This window comes from Etheostoma spectabile, chromosome 21, assembly GCF_008692095.1.
Source record: "Etheostoma spectabile isolate EspeVRDwgs_2016 chromosome 21, UIUC_Espe_1.0, whole genome shotgun sequence".
Taxonomy (NCBI): Eukaryota; Metazoa; Chordata; class Actinopteri; order Perciformes; family Percidae; genus Etheostoma; species Etheostoma spectabile.
In genome coordinates, this window is record NC_045753.1 from 13,861,258 (window position 1) to 13,887,477 (window position 26,220).

The 26,220-nt window shown below is 40.2% G+C and overlaps 1 protein-coding gene across 2 annotated transcripts in view; it reads right to left on the minus strand.

Annotated features, from left to right (window-relative positions):
• The window catches only part of LOC116671409 (glutamate receptor ionotropic, NMDA 2C), a 52,005-nt gene extending 32,673 nt beyond the window's left edge, over nucleotides 1-19,332 (minus strand). The window contains exons 1-3 of one of the 2 annotated variants that reach the window (XM_032502643.1): nucleotides 18,042-19,332; nucleotides 9,154-9,511; nucleotides 8,613-8,711 (exon numbers count right to left, since the gene is read on the minus strand). In XM_032502643.1, the coding sequence (XP_032358534.1) occupies nucleotides 8,613-8,711; nucleotides 9,154-9,495 (441 nt within the window). In that variant the 5' untranslated portion in view covers nucleotides 9,496-9,511; nucleotides 18,042-19,332. The remainder of the gene's footprint in view (nucleotides 1-8,612; nucleotides 8,712-9,153; nucleotides 9,512-18,041) is intronic. The other variant, XM_032502644.1, reaches the window with a different exon arrangement.
• Nucleotides 19,333-26,220: the final 6,888 nt, after the last annotated feature.

Consider the following 26,220-nt stretch of genomic DNA (forward strand, 5'->3'; position numbering starts at 1 on the left):
TCTTGTAAACTTACTGGGTTAAGATAACTTCTTTTATGGTGAATGAAAGGCTTCATGTGACAAAGTAGGTCATTGAATCAAATCAAAGCATTGACGGCAATGCTGTAGCCAGTTCTGCCGTTGTTTACCTTTTTCTTCTTCTTCTACTCTGTGGAAATAGCAATGCTGGGTGTGACGTCACTTTTGCGCATGCCAGCTTGGCTCCGGCTATTGTAAAACTGTGCCATGCTATGCTATGTACTGTGCTATGTGTTCTTAAATTCTTGGCGCTGTCCATGGTGCTGATGTAGCAGATGGATTTGTAAATGTGCCCTTCTGTCAGTTTTGTCTCGGATCTGTTAAAAATTGCCTACTAGTTGTATTTTGGAAAAATCTTCATTCGTCAACCAAATTCAGCCTAGTTTACGTTCACAGGTCTGGGCAGTTTTTGGCCTCCAAATTTCCAAAATGTTTCATGGCCAGATGGATGCACAGGACACACAAACAACTGCATTCAGGAGGGAACTAACCACCAAACTAGAAACTAAAAGTTTACAAATTTAAATGAAATTGTTCCACAGTCTGGACGCCCCGTCCCTGCCTTCTTTTTTTTAGATGGGACTGTGTATTAAAAGAGCGTGGATGGAAGATTTAAGTGCTGCAGGGCTTAAGTGGACCTGTGTTGTAAGCAGGTGCAATACCATGCAGGGCTTTAATACAAGTAGTAATATTCTGAATTTGATTCAATAAGAGTTGCTGCAAGAAGGCAAATATCAGGGTAATGTGGGATCTTTTTTATATCTGTAAACTGTACAGCAGCATCCTACACTTAGTAGGGACAGGAAGTCTGGGGACTCTTAAAATACAGTGAAACATATGCATGGGGAGTGAGAGACACAGAGGGACACAGAGAGAGAGCAGCTAGTGCTAAACTACCAAGTCCCATTTGGGACCACGTCTCAGATCTTCTCAGTCTGTTCTCGTCTCAGAGGTGACTAACTGTCATATTTCCTTCCTGTTACTCTTCCCTCTCTCCCACACCTCAGAGGCTTTGCAAAGCCCAAGAGAGCTGTGCAGCCCGAGGAATACCACAGGAATATCACAACTAGACTCTCCTTCACTCAATTTTACCAGTTTTGTTTTGAGACTCACCTCTGGAGGCTGAAAGTCAGACCACTGACTGGGCTTTGCACCAGAAAAGCTATATAAATAGCATTGCACAACCATGGCAGGCTGTCACTGAATAAATAAAAAATGTCTCTAGATTGGTAGCCCTTGTTAACTATAGTGTCCCATTTCATGTGATATGACAGAGGAAAGGTGAGGTGCACATGTGAAGAAGTGTAATTAAAATCCAATGAGTTTTGTCTGAGCTATGAAACACACAAACAATGTAGTGACCTCCCTTGGGTCAATAAGTGTTCATCAAGTCATCTTCCAATTAGCAGCATCTTAAGTTGGAAAAATCAAACAAATTCATGACGCAAATGTGATGAAAGACATCCAGTCTCCCCTTCCACAGTGAAATCGCGCAAGTTTTACAACAAAATGACCTTCTTTTCCTTGTCCAACTCACACGCTCACACGAGAAGACAGAGTTCACCCTCCCCCCCTCTCCACTTCCCAGTCGTCTTGTTCGTACCACCTTGGCAGCGCGGCTGTCACATACAGACGTAATTAGCAGTCCTACTGCAGGAGCGTATGGTAATGTGACAGAAGGACGGTGGACATGGTGGTTGCTCACACACTCATCTCCTCCCACAGGGAGAGCTTTAAGCTGTACCTCCCCCGTCAGCGGAGAGACCGGTCTGGGTTGCTCGCACACACAAATGCTCACTCAAATCATATGGACCCAATACATCTACACATGTAGAGTACATGTCATTCTTTCTTCATTAAGCGTATTCACATGGAAGCTTCCATCTCCAGGGGTGGAAAGTACATCTTCTCAAGCTTTGGTTTCATTATTACCTTTTTTTCTGCTATGTAATACTTCTACTCCATCACATTTTAGTGGTAAATATTGTACTTTTTTTTCTCCACTACATTTCTGACAGCTGTGGTTACTTTGCACATCAAGGTTTTGAATACTAAGCCAGCAGTAGTATGTAAAGTACTTAAACATGATCTCAATCAACAGTAATAATCCAATAATATGAATACTGTACAGTATATACTGAAAGGGGCTATGCTGCCTAGTGATTTGATTATTTTTACTTTTGATTACACTAAAACCATTTTTAATGTAATTACTTCTACACTACTGTATTTCTACATTAAAGCAACACTATGCAACTTTTCGCTTTCGGGTCCCCCTGCAGATTGTCTCATTGGAACTACAGCTCACATGGCTGTAGTTGTCCACAGACAACCTGTAGGAGGACCAAAGAGGGAAAAGTTACTTAGTGTTGCTTTAAATTTTAAAGGGGCCCTTCAACAAACTTGTATTCAACCTATATGACGTCAAAGATCAGACGTTCACTAGCTTAATTGAGGAGAGTGCATGCAGGTTTGCCTCATTAGGTCCTTTCTGTAGGGAGGGGCTGGGCAATCCTTAAGTGTGGAGCAATAGGTAAAACTGTTTTTGCAGCAATTGATATTTTAAATTATGTTGGTGCTTCTGGTTGTATAAGGATTTGTATATATATATATATATATATATAGGAAAGTTGCCAATCACATTTATCTACATTGTATGGTATTTTCCACATTCAAGTGTTTTTTTCTTCAGTTTGGCTCACCCTCCTCCCACCTGTACAGGTGGTAGGTGCCAATTGGGCTAAGTTGGGTTAAAAGGGCTTGAGAAGAGGGGATGCGAGAGCAGAAACGGGCAGCTTGCAGAGAGGGTGTGGTTTTGTTTGTTTGAGGGTATTTTGCCTAAATTAAATTTTTTTTCCTTTTTAGTTTGTTTGAGTGTTTCTTTGTGTTGTTTTGACAACACTTCCCTTCTCTTCAGTCTTCAATCTTGACACTCCTCTTGGCTCTGTTTTCAGGATTTAGAAAATCCTATGACTGGAGATTTTGGCTGATCACATGTCATTTAAGAGAGTAGGAGAGTGTTCCTATTGGCTGTTCTACGCATGCATATGCCCTTGCAACAGAGAGGGGAGAGGGTGGACTGCAGGAAGAGGTTTAATTTTACTTCAAATCTTGACAAGCTTTACACCACTGAGGCACAGTGGAATTTAGCGTAAAATGCTAACAGCTCAAAATTACCATGCTGCTGTTTAGCAGGTACAGTGGTTACCATGTTCATTGTCTTAGTTTGGTGTGTTAGCATGCTAATTAGACATTTGCTTATTTGCACTAAACACATGGTACAGATTAGGTTGATGGGAATGTCGTTAGATAAACAATTATGAATTCATAAACCAAAGTATTGGACCTGCGATAGCCACACCAGTTGCCACTCTGCAGATTTAAATGTCAGAAACCCTCCTGCACAATTTAGTTTTCGGTTATATTTTAGATTTAATAGTTCATTTTCTCTTCACTGAGTTTTGCACAGACATTAGAAATAAGATAAGTTATGCCACTAAGCATTTGTTTCACACATTATACTCAGTATATTTAGTATTCTTGGCTGTGCATTAGGTTTTATTAAGTTAACACATTTAGTTCTGTGCAGTCACACTTTAGTTTGTCCTTATAATCATTTTTTGCAATTGGGTGAACTGACCCTTTAAATAGACAGTCCCATTTGTAGTGTTGGTACATGCATTTCTAACATGTACAACAGATAATTTTGCTCTATTGTGGTAAATTAAACATTTTGTGTCCTCAATATGTTGGCAAAAGTGGTTCAACCATGGAGGGAAACATCCCCCTGGATATGAAATCAAACACTCCACTAACAATCTACTGTTTTGACACTCGACACTTTAGCATTAGTAGTTTGACTGACTACCTTATTAAAATTATTAGGCCACCAATGCTGTGAAGCTTGTAGGAGGCCTGGCCCTTAACTTGCTTTCATTCCCTGCGATAAAATATGTTTCCAGTGGGAAAACTGTGCAGTGAATCTGGGCTTCTCATGACCTGTTTATGGAGTTGCTGGTTTCTGGACCATGAAGCCAAGAGAGACAGAAAAGAGGGGGCAGAGGGAGGAGACAGAAGTACAGAATGACAAATGGAGAAAGCAGGTCAATCTGGCCATAGTCTATGTCCACGACGTTCCAATTCCATGATTGCTCCGGTGCCGCAGGAAAGTCTGCCGAATGCATGTCTTTTCGCCGATGTCCGTTTCTTTTTCGCTTTCTTTGTGTTAGAATTTTAAACTCCGGTCTATTTATGAGGAGTATGGTATGGTTAACTGCTCCTCAGATCTCTTCACCGTAAATCTCGACAGATAGCTAGACTATCTGTCCAATCAGAGTTTTTATGTTCCTTCCCGAGGCTATTTTGCAGTGGCTCCGTGCATAGCCGCCCACGACAATGGTGATTGGTTTAAAGAAATGCCAATAAACCAGAGCACATTTTTCTCCCATCCCGGAATGCTGTGTGGACTTGACAGACCCTCCCTCGCAGCACTGTGGAGGCAGGTCTGGCAATGCAAGACTAGTCTGGCCACAGAAACAAACCCCAAAAAAAGAAACCGTGGTCCAATGAGACACGTCTTTGGATCACTTTGGTCCAATATCACAAACAGAGTGTGACCTTAGACTGCAGCCAGGACTGAGACTGTAACTCCTGGAACATAATCTTCGACTGACAGCTTCAAATTGTAATAAATGATGTTATACACTCAAATACTCAACCTCAACAGTTTCTTTGCTTCAAAAATCCATCATGTGCAAACTTAAAAGGCACTTTTGTTCCTGTTTACTGGCAAACACATAAAGCTGTTGGCTTTGTTTATTCCAGACTTAATCATGGTTTACAAGCACAATCACTCATTATTTGATGTTTGTAAATGTAATGAACAAAAAATTGGTTGGTGAGTGATCAAACATTCATGTATTTCCTTGAACACAGATTTACTCTTATCTCAATAATAGGTACAAGTTGTCATCTCTAGTTGAATCATCTATTCTCTCCCAAAATATTTCACATGCAGTGTTTTTTACTTCACCTTTAAATACTTAAACAGACTGGTTTTAGAAAAGCAAATATATCATTTTATATGTCCTGTGAAAATCATTTATCTACAAAATGCCGCCTTTTCAAAATCTCAGCTGTAATTAAGCTTGGCAATAATGGGTTTTGAGATAGTCCAGTGTGTTTTGAAAGGGTTGTATCACAAAGTCACTGGTGGCTGTCCAAATGATTTTTGCCACTCATATCAAGTCATAGCTACATTTTATTGGACTCTTAGCAACCTTTACACAGTGAGTTAAATTAGCTTCCATCAAAATGCAGGTTTTACCTCCATAGAAATGGCACTAACGTGTGTGAGATCTTTTATTCTAAGTAGTGTACAATTTGGGCTGTTAATTGCATGTGACGGGTTGTCTAATGGTTTTTCATTGTTTACTTTTTAATGGTTTTGGTGATCCTGATGGGGACGTCCAACTATGTATAACTGTATGTGTGTTTTTTTTATTTATTGCTATTTATTGCTTATTTATTTATTATTTTCTTTCAATGGCAATGTCGGTCGTCCAACTGTTTCACTGCCATGAAATATGGTACAGATATCCATGACCAAGGCTTTCCAACTTCCGGAGCCTGTCTGTGGCTGTATTCATACATTCTGGAATCTTAAAATGGTTCACAAATAAATACCTTTTTGATTTATTTTTTTATAGGCAAAATGACGTTCCTCACGCTCCCTCATTTCCTCCTCTTCGCCTTCACTAGATGTGTGTGCGGCATCTGCCAAAAGACACACTTCCTCTCCTCCCTTCAATCTTTTCATCTTTGTTTCATTCCGTCCTTCCTTGTTGTTTGCAATAGAGAGATCACTGAGACAGGACCTATAAATAGGAGGTTCGGGCGGGTGCTGCTTCTTTTCAAACCCGCCATCAAAGATATTCATCGTCATCAGGCTATTGATAATCAAGCACTATTGAGCTCTTTTATCCCTGAAGAGAATCATGCACTCACACATATGTCTTTCTCCATCCAATCCACCTGTCCCATTATGCCAGACACCTCTGACAAGCTTTTTTCTCACTAATGACAACAAAGGAGTGTATAAGAGAGAGAAAGAGCCCGAGGGGGAGTGTGAAGAAAAGGGCTGAATGAGGCCTTCAACAGGCAGGCCTCAGAGGAGAGTGCTGGTACTCGTTGTGCTATATAGAGAACTGTCACTCAACACTTTGGGTTCGTCAAACAGTCGCTCAACATGAGAGATAAAGTCCCGTCTGTGTGTTTGTCTTTTGACGCTGTCAAGCAGAGAGTATTAAGGTCCCATGTCACGAAAATTTCCCTTTATGAGGTTTTTTAACACTAAAACAAGTTGCCCCAGCCTGCCTGTGGTCCCCCAGTGGCTAGAAATGGCGAGAGGTGTAAACCAAGCCCTGTACATCCTCTCTTAGAAAATGAACGCTCGGATCTGGAATCTTGCTCCTTATGAGGTCATAAGGAGCAAGGTTACCTCCCCTTTCTCTGCTTTGCCCTCCCAGAGAATTTGGCCCACACATTAGAGAGTGAAGTCATGGCTTTCAAACGAGCAAAGTGGCAGTTGGTCAAGGCCACCGCCCCCCCCCCCACCTCCCTCCCCTACCCTTCTCAATAACTACAGACACAGAAATGTCACGTCCTAAGGAAACTCATTGTGGGACTGGCTCTGGTGGCTGTAATTCTGCACCAAGGCTGAATTTCGGGAAAGAGACTTCCAATAGATTACATTAGGGAACCACTAAGGTCTATATAAAAGCAACCAAAAAGCACCATGAAAAAGCACCATGTCATGGAACCTATACATACTCAGACAGAACCTGCTGCGATGGAAATTACAAACCAGAGATTGTTGATGTCTGACAAACTTTGCCCCATATATTTTGGAGGCTCAGAGATTTTTCACATTGGAAGAACTGCCAAAAGCACTTCTGGGGTAAATACGAAAACCTCCTTGCCAATTTTAAGATGAAGCAGTGACTGGTAGGGGGAAGAGGGAGGTTATGCAAAGCAGAAAAAACGAAAAATAAAGGAAAGAAGACTGAATGGTTTGGATATTTGCGTGAATGCTGAGAGCTGTGGGAGGCCTCCGCCTCCTTAAGGGTCTAATTAACAGTTTAATGGGGTCTTGGAGCTCAGAAAGAGCAGAGAAGGGAACAGGCCTCTCCCTTCTGGCCACAGCCTTAATGGATTCAGCCAGCCCACAACAAAGCCCCAAAAAACTGGACTGAAATGTGTCAAAGAGTAAAGGTGATGGAGGGAAAGATGGTGGAACTGGAGGAATAGAGAGACTTTTTCTCTTTTCTTCTTTTCTTTTTATTAAATAGATAGGCTTGTTTTGTTGCAAATATGGAAAGGAGGGGGAAATGAAACAAGGTGAAAAATGGACAGAGAGTAGGAAAACAAAAGTGGTAAAGGAAAGAAAAAGGAATAAGTGGAGAAACAAGACTATGACTATTTCACTCATGAAAGAGAGAAGGGAGACAGTAAAACACTGCCTTCAGGCAGCTGTCAGCCAAGCTCCATCGAAGCGTCTTTCTCATCTGTCTGTCTCTTTCTCACTCACTCTGCCTTTCCTGCTCCTTCACGAAAATACAGCATATCTATCACCCTCCTGCCGCTACAACTCCTCCTGTTTAATACCCATCTATGACGTGACATCTGCAGATACCTTTTGATTAACAGGAAGTGATAAATTAACCACGCTTTGGTTTACAAAATGTTGCCGGGGGGTAAAATCCAACACTAGCAACCACATGCTACAAATTGCAGCTTGTTTTGGATGCTTACTCTGGTGGATACGTGTAGGAATGTGCTCTAATATGTGAGGGTGTTCATTTGCATGTGTGTTTTTATGTGTGAGAGTCGGCTCTATAAATACAAGGTGTTGATGATGGCAGTTAAGCAATTAAAGGAAGGATGGGAAGACAGGCGGAAAGCATGGAGCGTGAGAAGAAGAAGGGATAAAGCAGGCCTACTCAAAAGTAGAGAGAAAGTATACATTAAGAATCTGTCTGATATCATCAATCTCCTCTTTACAATCTAACTACACAACTCACAGCTCTCCATCTCTGTTCATCAATGAGATACATGCTAAATCATAGCAGGAAAAACCTGCTGCTCTTAAAGTGCGCCAGGATGATTGATTGAGGCGTATGTCGTCCACAGCACTTGTCTCCCCTCGCAAAATTTCCCTTCCCACAACTTAGACTTTTCCTAGCCAGGGATTAGAGGAGCTGATGAGGGTTGATGGCTGCAGTCATCGCTGATAATTTACCATTCTGCATTGCTCATAGCCAAATATTTGCATGCAGCAAATTGCTCAACAAAGTGGGTTTCACCGCTCTGACCTACTTTGTTGTTTTACAGGTTGTTGCTCATTTTATTACTAGAATCTTGATTCCTAAATAGCTTATTATGCTGTTTATGAGATGTTACATCAACACCTCTGGGACACAAAATGCATTTTTGTTGGTGTAATTACTGTGGCATAACAAGAACGCAGCCCCAGTTCAATCTCTAGTGTTGTGATTGACCAATGCTGAAGTGATTGCTCATTATTTTGACAGTACCTTGTATGGTATGACAACTGCAGAGCCGCCACTGATGCCTACGATTGGCAGAGCTGTCTGAGTGGAGAGGAAGTCCAGGATCTGTGCCACTTCTGCCACCTGAAAACAAAAAAAACAGATAAAATGATTGCTAAAAGAAAGTTTGTTAGCACCAGAGATGATGCAGCACTACTTTTATTGTTTTAGTTTAATAGTGCACTATTGTAATCAGGTTGTACAGTTACCTAAAATTCAATTAGATTCTAAATTAATTTAAATCTAAATTTTGCTTTCACGATTTGGTGAATTTTGAAAGGGATTTCTCCCTTTACAATCAAAAAACATACCAACACAATAATTTAATTTGAGCAAAGATGTACATGCTTGGCATCTCAATTAGTTATTTTTTGCAACCCACTTTATGATTTAAGCCGACAGGACAGGTGCTTTTTTACATAAACATGTTGCCTTGTGCAGCTTTAGAATACACGGATGTGGGTGACTGAACACCGTGACTCTGGAGAGGATGTTTTGTCAGAAAGCCTAAAAACGCATAAATCACCTGAGTGTCTACACCAGAGCCCACATCATCCTCAAACACTACGCCATGCAGCTTCTCCATTGCCATGGTATCGCAGAGGCGTGTCAGCAGGTCACGGGGGTTGGTGTCATTGACCAGCACGGTCACTGGGCTGACCACAATGGGCAGGTCGACAAAGTTTTCCCCGCTGAGACGACCTCTGACCTCATTCTGGTAGCTGGAGCCACTGAACACCACCGCCACGTTGATGGACGGGTGGAGGAGGAGTGGCCGGGCATGCAAGGGGAGCGGGGAGGAGATGAGGAGCAGGAGGAAGAAAGGAAGCCAAGGAGAGGGAGGAGGATGTCCCCTGGGAAGGGCCATGTTGGTGGCCTACTGCCTGGAAAGGATGAGTAGAAAAAGTGTGAGAGAGGATGAAGGAATGAAAGGAAAGAGAGCAACAGTCAAACACAAGATGCTTTCCTCATATGATGTTTTTGACATAATTCATCACAGTCCATCTATACCCTTATATCTCCCTTCTGGTCTCTCACTCTGACCCTTGTATATGACAGTATAAGCCCTGCATTTTGAATCATGTGTTAAACTGTGTGTGTGGGTATGTCAGTGTGTGCAAGTATCCGTGCATGTAATCCTCCATAATCCAGTCCCCAGTGTCATTACTGTAATCACCTCTTCATCTCTGGACATCTCTGATTCAGCACAAACACACACAGACTGCAAGCGATATATCCAAACTTTTACACAGGTCCTCGACCCTCCTCTCTGGGATTACATTGCATGACGTTACCTCACCTAGCCTCTCACCAAGTGGTGTGATGTCATTGGCATAGCCACAGCAATACACTGACTGCTGCTGAAATCTGTAAACTAGTATGGCCAGTTAAAATGTAAAAGTACAGTTTTGGTGATTTACATTTGAATTTCACTGCATGTGCAGATGTTGTTAAAAAAAAACAATTGTATAACTGTTAGTTTTGATCAAACTTCAAGGAATGGAACACAAGATTGGTATCGCCTTAAACACCATCAAGTTATACTTTGTGAACATAATACAACTTTTTTTCTGCCACATGGCATTGTTTTGTCATTGATTACATCCCACTTTGCAACCCAGTAATGCAACAGAAACCTTATTCATTGATACTGATTGTTTCAATGCCTATTGATCCAACCAAAGATTATTTTGTACCTTAAAACAAGGTTTCCAAAATCGTTTCAGTGGTTCATTAACTCATTCGAATGAGACATAAGAATAATGGTGATGGTAACAGTAATAGACAATTCCGCTTCCAACCTGTAGGGGGAATAAAGAGGAAAAGTGCTTTGGTGCCTTCTGTAAATGTGCTGGTTGACAAGCAAGTAGCTAAGGCTATGTCTATAACGCTAGCTAATTCTTGGTGGGTAACATAAGAATACAACATTGTTCAACACGCTCAGTAATTTTTTGCATGATTGTTTTGACCACGGTTCATAACTCTGGGCTACCATGAATTCATCATTAACGTTAACTGTATGGATAGACAACTAATCTAATGGTAATTTAACCAGCAAGCACACCCCTGTCTGTCTGCCTCCTTCTCCCTGCGCTGCAAGGCTTCAGTTGGGATGAGAGATTACAACAGTCCCAGTCAGTCAGCCCCCAGCCTGCAAGCAACCATCCACTATCATTACAGCGCCGGCCTGTGGACACATTCACATCCCCCAGCCAGCCAGCCCGGTCAGCACTTAAACCTGGTGCTAAGGACGCTAACGGCAGTTTACTGAACCATCGGGAAACAGACACAGGCACCCGAGTCAGAACAGCTGGCATCTGTAACATTACACCTCCATTAGCATTACCGGTGCCCCCCACCCCACTTTGCTTTTAGCAGTCTTTACAGTAAGATAAATTTACCAGACAAAACGGGGATAAGGCACCAAAAGGACCAATACTAATAGTAATTTAAAGATGTGGTAGCATTGGTTCTGGATGGGAAGGATATATATATATATATATATATATATATATATATATATATATATATATATATATATATATATATATATATATATATATACTGTGTATATATGGTTTAATGTCTCAGTAACCCTAATCTAAAAATGGTACACTACTTTAATCCACACACCACACAGCTCACAGGACTCAACATTTGCATTTTTCATTTAAATGTTAGCTGTTTGAAGCTCTTCCTTATTGAATCAATACCTTTGGATCTTTGATAAAGGGGGGTGGGTTTTCTTATAGCAAATGAAGATCTAACACAAATTTGGTACAGGTTTTATATGGAGTGTCGGTCTCATCTGGGGCCATCAGAGACCACCTTGATAATTAACAACACCTCCCAGTTTTGATTCAAAGCTGCTTTCAAAGCAATACTGGGTTAAATGTGTCCCACCTCTCACCGCCATGCTCCCGGCATATCAATCATTCATCTTAATAATGTTTTCAGCTCCTGGGCTGTAGGTGCCCTTATAAATAAATATAGTTTGAACTTTTGAAAGACAATTCATCTCTGATGTTATTAAATGCTTCTGATAGATTAACCTTTAATTTATGAAGGGTTATAATGGACATGGAGGTGCCTTTATTAAGTATTACTTCACAGACATGTGTTGTTGTTTGTGTTGTTGTTGTTGTTGTTAAGTATTTATGTTTTGTGGATGATGTTAGTTTCCACATTTAAAAGACATTTTGTTGACAATATTTGGGTTTGCAAAACATAAATGATGTTTTCACATTTTCCTCTTATAAAACTGAATTCTGTAATAGCAATATATTGAGCAGTGTCATCTGCAAATAGTGACATTTTTAACATTTGGCCATTTTAGCTCTAGATTCAAGATTCCATATGTTGGTTGGTTTATTGGAGGGGACACAAAAAAACAATCTCAAAATCGTAATTATGATTCATGCAGATCCCCGGGTAAATCCTGGACTTTCTTGTTTTGACTCACTGAGATCACCTTTTCTCTCTCTAAGGAATCTTTATGTCTTGATGTTAGCATAGTGCAGCCATTAACTCAACACGCACATGTGCTAGGTGGAGAAAAGGAACAGATTCTAAGAGTTTCAGATTCAAGACAAACCGCAGTAAATTGTATTTTGAACCATTTGTGCAATAACAGACAAACAATTAGTACTGTAAGTTTCAACCTTTATGTACAGCTAAAGCAGAACTATAAGGTAACATTAATAACCTCCACCCACTCTTTAAGGTACCAAGAGCAGTGCCTATAGCTAATTTTACAACCTGGGAGGTACAGAGGGAGATTAATATTGTAATCAGAGATATTCTTGGGTGGTGAGATGCTGTTGTTGAACATGATTAAAGTCTGCTAATCAAAATATGTTTATATTCTGAAGTGGATTTATGACCGAGCTGCAAATATGCACTAATTAGTGAAAGTAGTTACTCTGAGTGTCTACTATCTGGAGGAAGAGTATTTAAAGATTATGTGGAGATTTTGGAATTTTTTACATCTAGGTTTTTGTTTTTAATATGCTTTCTGCTGAAATAAAGTAACACTCTTCAATGCTGGTATGCCAAAAATGAAGGACACTTTGTTGATTCTAATTATTTTAAAAATGACTTCTTTTTTTAAAACAACCAGAGGGAACTCAGGCTAAAAAGAATAAAGAATTCAGGCTTCCTGCTTTTGCAAACAGTACTACACAAATGACAGTGGTTTGGGGAAAGCAATGATCTTCAAGTATGGTTATTTGTACAAACACTAACAAAGTAAAAGTAATTTTAGAAGTAATCATATAACTCAAAGTATAAAACTCTTACAGACCTGTGGGTTGCGGGGAAAAGTTACTTTTGTAAACAGGAGGACGTTAGCAAACAATAGTAACAGCAAAAGACACAAATGCTGACTGGGTGGATCATTTGACTGCAGAGTAGGTCAAGTGATCATTTAATCTAATTACCGGGAAAAAATGTCATATTGGGGCCTCAGATTATCGGTGTGTGTATGTGTGTGTGTTTGACAGAGTGGGTGTGTCAGCTCCAGATTAGCATCAATATTATAGTTATAGTATGATTACAACACAGAATACATGCAAACAAGAGGGACAACGTGCATCTAAATTTACACACCAACACACAACAAGAATCCAAGGATTATGTTCTCATCTTTTTAACTGAATTTTTAAAATTACATAAATTAAAAAAAAAAAAAAGGACGACTGACTGGCAGCCAGAGACGGAAAACAACAAAACATCAGACTTCATACTATCAAAAATTGTGTAATCCTTAAATCCTGTTGTGTCTGTGCACTTACTTTCCAAAATGATATTCATGTGTGCAGATTGAGCAAGTGAGTGTGGTGGTGCATGCACAGGTTTCCTATTATTATAGAGACTTCCAGATGGAGTGCAGCTCTGCCATGTGGGATACACTCTCTTATTGGGGCCGCATCAGACTGTACCTGCGTCAGCATCGCTATGATTACACACATCCAAATTCATTGTACAATGTTAATGAAAACTAACCATGCAGCTGCAGTGATACATTTGGAAAACATGATGGGGGAAAAAAACCTGTAACATCAGAGGAGTGTGTCGCCAGTCACCCTTCCCCATCCCCCAGCAGCATCTATCCTCCATTATTGCTGTGCCCTCTTACTACCCAAGTCAGAAACCTTTTAATGCAGCTCCCAAGAAGATTTTTGGAGGATTTATTGAATGACAAAAACAAACAAGTGATATGCAATTTTGTCCTTGCATTTTTAGTTTTATTCCTTCAAGAAAAATATTTAATATTTCTAGCCTCTTAGCCTCTGATAATTTATCGAATAAAACATTCTAAAAATGCAATATAATTCTTCCATTAGATTGTTAAACTTCTGCTCGTGCAGCCTGCAGCATTCATTGACAAAGGTGTTCTATAGCCAAAAAGAAAATTTGGGAGTTTAAACACAATCGCTTGTGTGTCCAGAATTAATGCACAGTTACACTTTCAGGTGACTAAAAAGGACATAATGATATGATTTATCCTGCAGCTCTTCCATAACAAAGGGCAAAAAAGACCAACATGATTCCTACACAAGTATCCTGTATGCCTGTAATAAACAATACTGTTATGTATATGATGAGACAACCTGTTGGACCACATGTTCAACTGATGCTTTATTTCTGTTAAAGTACCACATACCTCCTCGGCCATAGAGTATATATACAGTACAGAACATTCCGTCACTTAACTACTTAGCTGGGAAATGATGTCCCCTATACTGAGTCCCCAGGGGGTGAAGAGGAAATGAGCAGAGAGGCTCTAGTTGATCGGATGAGCATCATCACCAGAGAATTATCAACATGGACCTTGTTTTTTTATTGTTTTTTTTAAATCACCTTCAACCCTGATTTAATTGTATTAATTAGGGAGCTTGAATTAGTATTAATGTAGTAGACAGCCTTCCTCTCATCAACATACCGCAAGAGCTGTGCTCTGACAGCTGCATGAAACATCAGGATTCTCTAGAGCCTCATTTATGCAGACTTGAGATCAGTCCAAGAAATCCCAGTGTAAAAATGTATTCTGCAGCAATGATTCCATTTTCTGATGCCAGTATTCTGATACTTAAAATCCCTATTTAATGCTTGATTTTTGCATCTTGCATGTGTTTCATTTGCTAAAGGTTTATTTACTCTACACATTGCTGGATAGCTTTTGAATTTCCCAGGTTTAAGAACATCTTATCTTAACTGATAATAATACATCATAATTAACATGTTGATTATGTTTTGTAGTACTATAATCTGCAAAGTAGATCATCATCAAGTAGATAACTTGTTATCAAATAAACTGAAGTTCTGAAATAAATGTAGTGGAGTAAAAGTATTAATCAGGTTAGGTTAATTAATAATTTCATATTGATATAGGATCAAATGATAACATATGTGAAAGGAGGCGCTCGTAGTGACAAACACACAGGCAGCTTCCACCAACTCTACAGTTTCACTGAGCTCTATGGAGCGTTTCATTAAACCTCATTGTTTTACTTCACTCTCAGCCCTCTGATCAGCATCATCAAACCCACTGTACACCACCTGACCAGTCCCAAACAGCCGACAAACAAAGTTAGCAACTAGCTGCTGAATATAGCGGAACATTTATCAACTAAAGCTCCAGATATTGCCACCATCTGTGTTTGTGTGTGTGAATGAGAGGCAAATTGTAAAGTGCTTTGTCAGTTAAGGTTAAAAGGTTCTATATAAACGCAGTCCATTTAACACATTTGCCACAGGAGTTGGTGGAGACCAAAAACAAAGCGAAAAGGACACATGCCAATATTGCTCCTTATCAGCTGAATGTTTTATTAAGCAACTGTTTGCTATGTAAATGTTGTGTTTACAGCTTGTTTGTGCTGCCTCTAAGTAGCAAGGAAAACAAGGAAAATATTGGGAGGCTTACTAAAGCATTTTTTAGCATTGGTGTTTCCTTTAGATTTGTTAACGTATCTTAAGAAATTAAGAAACTATAGCATTAACTTTATTGTTCACTCCACTTCCACTCCTCTGAATCATCGCCTACATTTCTGATTTTTTTTAAGAGATGGGATAAAATTACATAAAATGAAAATATCAAGCTACAGCTTATTGACCTCATACTCCCATTTGGTGAGTTTGCCTTTGTTTTCAACATTCTTTCATTAACAAACTTTATGGGTAATAGATGTGTATAATGGGTGGGTTCCCTCAGATACCAGTACAGGCATACATCAGGGCTACATTGTCTAGTGCTTTTGGACATGTGGTTACAAACACTTCACAAATTGGTAATGGTCCATTACATGTCGGTACACTTTTGGATTAATGTGACTCCACTCAATGGAGCACTTTCATCACTCTTCCCTGAAGTCATCATTAAAACAGTTACATTAACAGTTATGCATATGACAGTAAACACACCATGGAGACACTCCATCAACGTCAACCAGCTCAACTGCTTCAACCTTCTTTTCCTAATTTTATCCATCCATCCCTCCATCTCTCCTCCCTATGGATGGATTGTGTAAGACGAGTTGATATGCACACACGCACAGCTACTAAACCTTTCACATACAAACTCCCAATAATAATAACCCCAGAGCTTATTATGAAACATATCACATAACATCTGCCACATACATTCATCATAATTAGGGGTTTTAACTGCTAACATTGCAAACCCATCTCCCTGTGGGTTCCTGCTCTCACACATAAAGATCTGACAGCTTTACAGGAAATCGTTGCAGGCCGGACGTATCAGTCAAGATGAGTGAAGTTGATGGGACGGGGGCATTTCTAGATCAGCTTGGCCCCCTGCTAGTTAAAAGTAAAGCAATCAAAATCTCAGATACACCCAATCTGCTGACACACATACCAAAAAATATAGGAACTAATCCAAGTATGTATTTTGTCACACGTTCACACACATACAGTTTTATCTCTTGACCATTAAAAAACATTACAGTCTACTTTTAACCCCCTTTTTAGTGTGACATTAGTTGGGAACAGCTACAGTTTTGTTTTTGAAGGATTCTTGACAGCTCAGAATTTATAAAAATATAAAGTAGAATCAGACAAAAGTCTAGTTGTATATAGTAAAAGAAATACTTCTGTTAATATCCAACTGCCTGTCATCTCAAATATGTGCCAACAGAAGTTGAATTTGAATCATTTTTTATATTTGAATTTGAATTGCTAAACTTGAATAAAAGATACACATTGATCTGCACTTGATCGCCCTTTCCTCATCCTTCAAGTACCCAAATGTCTGTCACAGTAACTTGAAATTTAATTTGGTGAACTGAATTTGAATTGTGAGTACTGAATGGGAAGATATATAGAGAGTAGAATGTTCATTGATGATCATATTTTATTGGATTTCAGTTCCGAAAAGAATAAATTCAATTTCAAACTGTACCATTCAGATTCAGTTTTTCAACGCAAATATTCAAGTTTAACAATTCAAATTCAAATATGAATGATTCAAATTCAGTTTCTGTTGACACATCTTTCAGCCCATACACCCAAGCCCCATGTTGGGAACCACTTGTCTACTTGTCTATGATATATTTAAACAAAAGCAGTTTGCAGCCTCGGAAAAGATTTCAGAAGCAAGTATTTCACATTCACAAAAACAAAAGAATTAGACAAAGAAGACAAGGAAATAAATATAATTTTGTGCAAAATAAATATGTTTTATTCCTTCTACTGACGCTAATCATCTTGGGACCCTTTGATTTATCTTGGGACCCTTTGGGCTGTTGGCTACCACTGATCTACGCTACTGTGACTGTGTTACTGTACTATGCAGCTAAAGAAACTGTTGGACATGATGCTGCTGCTACATGATGTATGCAAACTAGAAAGGAATGCTTCTGTCACTAATGGAGAAAAATGAGAGCTGCTACATGCAATTTATGGGACAAATCAATGAGAATTACCACATAACCAATGCAACAGTAAAACACTGCAACCACAACATCTATAATCCATATGTCATATTGAGTTAGCATGAAGGTAGGTATGGAAGGATTGTACACACACACATACACACACACACACACACACACACACACACACACACACATACTACACACACAATAGAGGCAGCCAACCACCAAACCTCAGAGTGAAAAATGCTAATGTGTCCTCTTACACTAGTTTCTGTTATAGTAAGAACTGGCTGTTTCTGTCAGCAGACGATTTCTCTCGAGGAAACTCTTCACTTATAAAACCTGAAAGTATGACTGCACTCAAACTGTATGTCTATACTGAGCTTCTGGTTCTGGTATCTATTCTGTCTCTATTGCGCAATATCACACTTATATATTCCTGACAGTGGATCAGATTAAGTGACAGAATACGAGTGTGAGGGAGTGTGCATATATGGGTAACATCTTTCTTAAGACTTACCTGTGCTTTCTGCTGTCATCCAACTTGAACTCTTGCTGCTCCATCGTTCCCAGGCTGCTTTCCTTCAAATGTCTTTCTCTCTATTTTCTTTGTTCACGTGGTTTTCACCTGCCTCTCTCAGCACCTGTAGGAGTATGCAACTAGACCAAGCCTCTGTGTGAGAGTGAGTGTGAGTGAGTTATCAGTGACTGTGTGCGTGTTTGGTAGCTTTGGATGTCTGCACACTACCCTAGAGGACTTCACAACGTGACAGCGGGTGTGTGTGATTCCAAAAATCTCTCTTTTTTAACTCCATAGTTTCATCGCCCCTTCTCTCACTTTTCTCTTTTTCTGTACGTGTCAGATTTACAAGTGGTCATGAAGGTGAAGACAGGAGATCAAAATGGAAAAGGAAAGTGAGGGTAGAGGAGGGGCATGGAAGATGAGAGGTGCGGGAGCCCCTAGAAGAGCAGCAAGTGTGTGTGTGTTTGTGTGCATATGTGCATAAACCCACTGTGTTTAGCTGCCTGTCTGTATCCCTCAGGCTCCCTGCTGGTCGGATGAGGAGAGGAGCGAAAGGGGGGGAGGAAGAGTGATAAAATGCCTCTTCAGCGGGAAGCACAAACGCCGGTAACACTTCAGCAGCAGCGGCGGTGACGCTTCCCCGCCGTCTCCTCCTTTCTCCCCCTCTCCACCTCCTCTGTCTCCTTTTCCCTCTCCCTACTCAGGGGTAAGAGACACAACAGATCCATGGGAAGTTAGAAAATCTCACAGACAGATAAGAAAGGGTCCTGTGCACGCCTCTGCATCTTTGGAGCAAAAGTTTTTCCCTCCTCCGGTCCAGTTATCAGCCCTGAGGTGATGTACTCCGAAGAAGGGGATCCCCAAGGTGATGATGTTCCTTTCTTAGGTCCTGTATAATCAAAAAGGATGAGTGGAGGATATGATTTGGATTTTTTTGGCCCCCCCTCGCCCTCTTTCCCAAATGGGGGAGGTTATCCAGATGTTGGTTGGTGGTGGGAGCGTCGGTAACGCTGAGAGAACAGCGGGACAGATGGCAGGTCTGCGGGGTTGGGCCGGCTGTGCACTAGCAGGTCCTCATCCTGTTGCACTGATTTGTTGTTGTTTTTTCTTTTCCCTCCAGAGTTCCTCTCTCTCCCTCACCGTTGCACTGCCACTCATCTGCCGGTGCTGTCACACCAGTATTCCTGCTTTCCATTTCTTCTTTAACTCCACCTTTTCTTTATCTCTTTCCATCTCCTCTCACTCCATCACAGGAGGGGCTGCATGTGAGTCTTGACAATAATGGTGTGAAGATTAAGTCTGCCTCCCTTCCTCTCCTCCCTCTCGCTCACTTCAGAGCAACCCCTCCTCCTCTCCCAGCCCACTTTTGCTCCCATTTTCTCTGTATTATTCACCTTCATCCTGTCACGTATCCTGCCTTCTTTCCCTTAAATCACCTCACTGTATTCCTCTGCTGTTTCATTTCCTATCCCTGTCTTTTTTCCCTTCAGCATCAACAGGTCAAAAATGAATCCCAATAATAGTATTGTTCTTCCAGTCTGAAGCCTTCAGGCTCTGGCCTTTGTTTATCAGTGTGAATACATTTTTACAAAGTCAATAACCCAACATGCATCTCATTTTTGGAATATTGACAGAAAACACACAAGCCAGTAGCCTGACAGCAAATGTCGGTATAATCTTGGTGAAACAATGAGTCCATTTAAGGGGAATTTCCATAAATTTTACAGATGACGTTTGGACAGAATGCAATACAATTTTTTTGCATGAATTTGACTGTGACTGTTTGCATAGTCTGTGTTTGTTCGACCAATGTGGCAACTGCCACGTTAGGGTTAGGGTAATTCGGACCCAGGTGACTTTGCTGCGCATCCAACGACTACGCAGTTGAAATGGAAGCCAAATTCATTCATTCACCCAATGAATGAATGAAGAGGTGAATCCCTTATATGCTATCCATTTGCGTTATGGGACATGTAGGATTTTTCACAAGTTTCACAACTTTGTGAATAAATTGTAATTTATATTCATTGGAAAAAAAAACATTTTCAATGATCATAATGTTTTACATTCACTGGTTCCAACTTTTACTCTGTTTGTAAATAATAATAAAAAACACAAACAAAAAACACATTTGCCAATTTATACAAAACACAAGCGGCATAAAAAGTGTGATGTAAATACCGAAACTCTGCAAGTTGCTTCTGAAAGTTTCTGGAAGATGTGCAATTTTACAGTTTTGTATTTTAAGCTGGTAAGTGGACCTTTGAGTTTAGATTATTTTATCTAAAGTTTATTCTAATTTATATATTCTGATTGTATAAAGCTGGAGATTGTGGATATGTGTACTGGAAGTTAGCCTTGAACTAATAAATAGCATGTTTATGTGTGATGTATTTGAAGCATTTTTTTCTACACGGAGTGAATCAATGATGAAAATTGCCATAGAGTCAAGCCTCCAAACATTACATTTACCCTGGATTATTGACAGGGAAGACACACAAGCCAGTGAAGCCAAAAAGACAATGCAAATATGACAATGGACCTGGAAGTCCTACACCCATATGTGGCTCTCGGAATTGTGTGCTGTCCACTTCATTCACGGATCAAAGTGCATATTGTGAAGGCAATCGTCTGTCTGAGAGGAAACTGAATAGCAGGAGGGGAAATAAAATAAAAATAAAAACCTTCATTATAATTCTCACTCATCACACATGGTTTTTAAATAACATTGACTGGAATCGTGTTGACATGCATAAGTGTGTGTCTGTGTGCTGAGAGGAGAAAGTAGAGAGTAATACTGAGTGTGAGAGAGAAAACTGCCTCTCACTTTTTTCCTTCTCTTCATGACTTACTTGACAGTAATTTTGCAAAGAAAAAACAACAGTTTTGCTTTGCTCTCCTCCCCTCTTTCACTCACATTGTCCGACAAGCGTTTCATAATTTTAAAGAGTGCTGTCGTTTGCAGGTTAACATCACTCCTAATAAAAGCTGTTTTCTTCTTGTTGCTAACTAGGCAGGCCTTTTAACGCAGCGCTATAAATACAGGCGAGTGTTAAAATAGAGTGTTTGAGATGTGAGATGTGTGACTGAGGTGTCTATATCTGTATGGGATGTGTGTAGTAGATACAGTGATAACTCTGATGAATGGAAACAGACAATAGGGGATAGATGTTTCAACAGAACAGTCTAGCTCAGCAGCTGGACAGTGCATAAACCAGCCAGTAGAGATCACGTGTTCTCTGGCCAGCAGCCCGATCAGATCCACAGATTATCTCAGATTGATTCAGCCAGAAACAAAAGTATGTTTACTGGGTAAAGCTTGCTGGGAAATAATTAATTCTACAATTTTGAGTGTTGTTAAGGAGGATTTATGTTTCTTGTGAGATGTGTATTTGTTGAGGACCGACACCATGTGCTGATACCAGATTGGTTCTTCTGAGGTTGTCAACAGTTCCTTTGTATGTACAGCTCCTGCTATGAATATCTGCAGCTCTATGACATACTCAATGAAAAGTATTAATTTGTGAAGTTGGTGTGTGTAGAAATGAAACAATTAGTTAAACAACAGTAAATTTACAATTTCGAAGCTCAATTCATTGTTTAAGTCACTTTTTTCGGATTTAACCCTTAATTGTCTAGTCCCGAAAAGCTAGTTCTTGGCAAATGACGTACAGAATGCATTGCCAGGAGACACAACTACGGCATGGCAGGTGTGTTGCTCAGGACCCAAGGAGCACAGCGTCCAGTGTGAAGTGGTTTAGATGAGAGATTCTTAATTAAAGCTACTACATACAGTAATATCGGAGGCCAAGAAATCGGCCTGTACAAACATGTTTTGGACAGGCACTGCACTGGTTCAGGCTGTTCTCATGAACCATTGCACTGACAAGTCCTGTTGTCCTTCCTATATGGCCGTCAGATCGGAAAAAGTACACAAGAGTCTACAAACAATTTTTTTTTTAATTTGGAAGAATTGTCGAACATTTCAAAGAACAGTTCAAGCTGCAAGCAGCGTTGGACGGGCCCTCGCTAATCTGCGCGCGTCGGGGTTACTGGCGTACAACACTGAAAATTGTCACCAATGAAAAGTAAATGAAAAAGACACTGAATCTGAAGTTCATCTGATGAACTCTCCAGGAGGAGATTGTTAAAGTATTGCACCTTGACTTTTAGGCCTACTTCTTGTTGCCACTAGGTGGCGTTATGACTTTGAGCCAGTATCGGCGTGTATATGTTGTCAGGGATCGGACAATGTACACTCAAATTACATTGACTGCCTGTTTTGATGGCAAAACACACAAAATGGCCGCCCCGCCACGGCCATGCCCTTTGACGAAAAGGTTTTCTTTTCATAACTTTTCATCTTTAACGTCTTAAGATGGCACAGACCAAATTTGAAGTTGATTGGATGAAATCTCTAGGAGGAGTTTGTTAAAGTATGACATGTGGAAATGGCCAAAATCGCTCCACTTTTGAACTTTCAATTCAAAATGGCGAACTTCCTGTTGTGTTTAGGGTATGGAGTTTTATAAACGTCTTGCTACATATTTGTACCAAGTTTTGTGAAACGTACTGCACCAGACTTCACCAGACTTGATGCGACCAATAAATTTGGTGAGTTTTTGAATATGTTAAGCCCCTCTTTAAGACAATTCCTTTGTTGGGGAAAAAAATAATAAATAAAAAAGAATAATAATAATTAGAAATTATCCTAATTAGAAATCAGGTAATCAGAAAAATCATCAATAGATTATTCCATTATGAAGATTATCTTTAGTTGCAGCCCTAATCATGTGTAAAACAGCTTGACAAAGGACTTTGGGTAAGGTGGTTCCTCGAGGTCTTGGCATAATTGGTGAATCATCCTCCTAGTTAACAATTCTGCTTTTGTTTTAGAGGTCAGGCTATTTTTAGGGTTAGTTGTGCAACTTGTTTTGCAATGGCTTTTTGTAAAATAGCAGATTGTACATTTAGTTAATTAAGCCTGTAAGCAAGATCAAGCAGACAACTCACATTGTGCTGCTACATTCATACACCGCTCTCTGCAACACATATCCAATGCACATTACCAATTTAAGGTACACAGGTAAGAGGATTGACTCCACTCTCATATTACAACCAGCCACAAGCAGCAGCTTGCTAGCTTAGCTTAACATAAAGACCGAAAGCATGGGGAAACAGCTAGCCTGGCTCTGTCCAAAGGTAACATAATCTGCCCACACAGCACCTCTAAAGTGTTATGTGTCAGACAAGCTCATAACCCCCGTAACCGGTGAATTGTAGTTTTTAATCCTCAGGTTTTGTACGAATAAAACAAACAAGACATGATGTTTTAATTTGTGAGATTTGCTTCAGCTAACTACACAGAAACAGAGAGCGCGGCACCCACCTTCTCACATAACTTTTCACCAGAAAGATTAGGTTAAAAAAGTGATGTTGCTAAAACGGATGGATGAATTGAACAAATGCTGTTGTAGTATAATGTGAACATAAATAAAGCACACTGTGAATGTAAGTAGCAGCAGTGCATGAATATATAGATATAGATTTATAGATATTGCACATGCAACTGATAACTCTAACTGATTTTCTAATCTGACAGAGCTATGGTCAGGTTTTGCTTAGATTTAGACACAACAACTACTTAAAGTAAGGAAAAGATTTAACTATACTTAGCTATGTTAAAAGAAAGATTATGGATTGGGTAAAAAAACTTGGTGTAGGTTACAGAAAGATCGCGTCATGGTTAAAAAATAAATCCCTGTTGGAAGGAAACAGGATGCGAGGAGAAGTCTCCCCTTAAGTCTGTGAAATTTCACAATGCTAGTTGGTTTAATTGACCCAACCACCCATCTTGACCTAACAACCCCCCACTACCTCCTTTGCTCTAGACAGTCAAGAATCCCAATTCTCTGAGAACACAGGTCATTTTAGGCATTTGAATAAAAAACTGACGCTGTTGTTTGTCTTGGAAGGGGAGTCTCCAATATCTTCGTTCTCATTCTGCTCTGCCAGTGTTGACACTGCTTCATTGCTCTCTGCAAGTATCTGTGTCACTTAGCTTTTAATCAGACCCACCTCCACCCAGCATCCACCTGTACGCTCTGATGCTAGTCTTCTGGGAGAGAGATGTCTGCCATCATCACTCCCCAATCTCTCTCTGTGCATGCTGCAGGGAGTGATGAGATCAGAGCCAAAACACCCAACATTACCAATACGGCTGTACTATGTTCTCATATCAACTGAACAGTCAACACAGAGACCGAAATACTAGATATGGCCTGAAACCATTTTTTACTTCCTGATACCAATTCTGAGACCTGAACTTGCGTATCGGCCAATACAGAGTACCGATCCAATTCCAGTGTGTCATATCCTGTATTTGATTATGTTTTAACAGCTGTATACTTCTGTTCCTGTATGGATGTGGGATGATTTCTATCTTTGTTGTCGGTCTGGCTCAGGTTAAACTTTTTGTTAAAAATGAACAAACACAAACAATGCCATAGAACTTTCTTTTATTATACAGTTTGTCAGTCAATCGGAACATCTCTAGAAATAACCATACTAATTAAGTTCAACCTCCTGTGTGGTGCTAAAGGACCAGTTTTCCCACAATTAAACATTGTAACTGTAAACCCAATGAAGTGGTGCAAAGTGGGTTATTGCATAACACCAATAAAATAAAGAACAAAAAGAAAAAAAGAAACACATTTTTATAAAGTGATAGAAATACAAAACACAATAAAATACAACAGAAAACATACCTAAAGATGGGGGATACATTTTTCTGTAGGTTTAATAACATATGCTTTTTAAAGAATTTTAAAGAAGATTTAAAAAGACTGAAAAGGAAATACTATGATACTCTGACTGGTAAAGCCTCCTGGGCTTTAAAGGTCCCATGGCATGGTGCTTTTTGGATGCTATTTCTGTGTCTGTAGCTATTGAGGTGAGAGGGGGGGCAAGGTGAAGGGTGGCAACTGCCACTGGATGTCTCTTTCTTTCTCATGGGAGGGCCAAATTCTCTGGGCGGGCAAGAAAGAGGAGGTAACCTTGCTCTTTATGACCCTAAGGAACAAGATTCCAGATCTGCCCATTAGGCAGAGCAGGATACCCAGGGCTCGGTTTACACCTATCGCCATTTCTAGCCACTGGCGGACCATAGGCAGGCTGGGGGAAGGCACACTCATAAAGTGAAATTTTCAGGCCATGGGACCATTAAACCAAAGAAGCTCTAAAATTGACAGAAAACTAGTAAACACAGGAAAAGATACAGGTGAGTTAGATAAAATGCTCGCAGCTAAGGGAATAGCCTTGACAGCATGGAGTTTGAATAGTCTATGATTAAATATGAAAACCTTCTGAAGTGCGGCCCAAGAATGAAACCCCTCATTTTAGAGATGTTTTAAAAGAAAACTGAACAACCATCTTGACCTGACAATTAAAGGTGCAATATGTAATACTGAGAGCTAGTGTTTAAAATAGTCACTGCAGCACAAATTCAAAATACTGGAGAGAGTCGTCTCCCCTGCCCCCCTCCTCCCCAGACTCAAAGTTCCTGTTGGTTGCCAGGCTGAGACCACAGCAACCACAACAATGTTGCTAGACGCTTGTCTCACATAGCCAGACATTACTTCACAACACAGCGGAGTGGCTAACGTTAGAAGCTGGCAACAAGCCTGTGCTTACAGGGAGCTCTGTACCCAACTGACAAACCCACTTCCTTGGCTTAGAATCACGGTAGGAACCGCTAAAAATTCCACAACATCGCAGTCCTTTTCCGCCCACACACTTTATTGGCTTAGAATTACGGTAACATTCGCTAAACACACTGCTAACTCACGGTCCTCTCTTCCAAATACAGCCCCCTCACCGCTGTTGGAGACAGCCATGGCCCGCTTGCCTGGTCCTCCTGTAATGTTAGCAGTTAGCAGGGTTAGCATGGCGGCATTAGCCAGGAGCAATCGGGACCACTTCACTGGCTGTGTCTCAATTGTTTTTGCGAGTAAGTAAAAAACTCAGGTAATAGCTAAATAATTCAATGTGAGTACACAAATGTTCGTCTGTTCCGGAGGAAATTGGCCAACTCTGCATCCTTTTGGGCTCCAAACTGTCTCAATCTTTCAAAGACATCTCCAATATTTACCCGGGGTTTGTTATTTTTTTAGGCTGG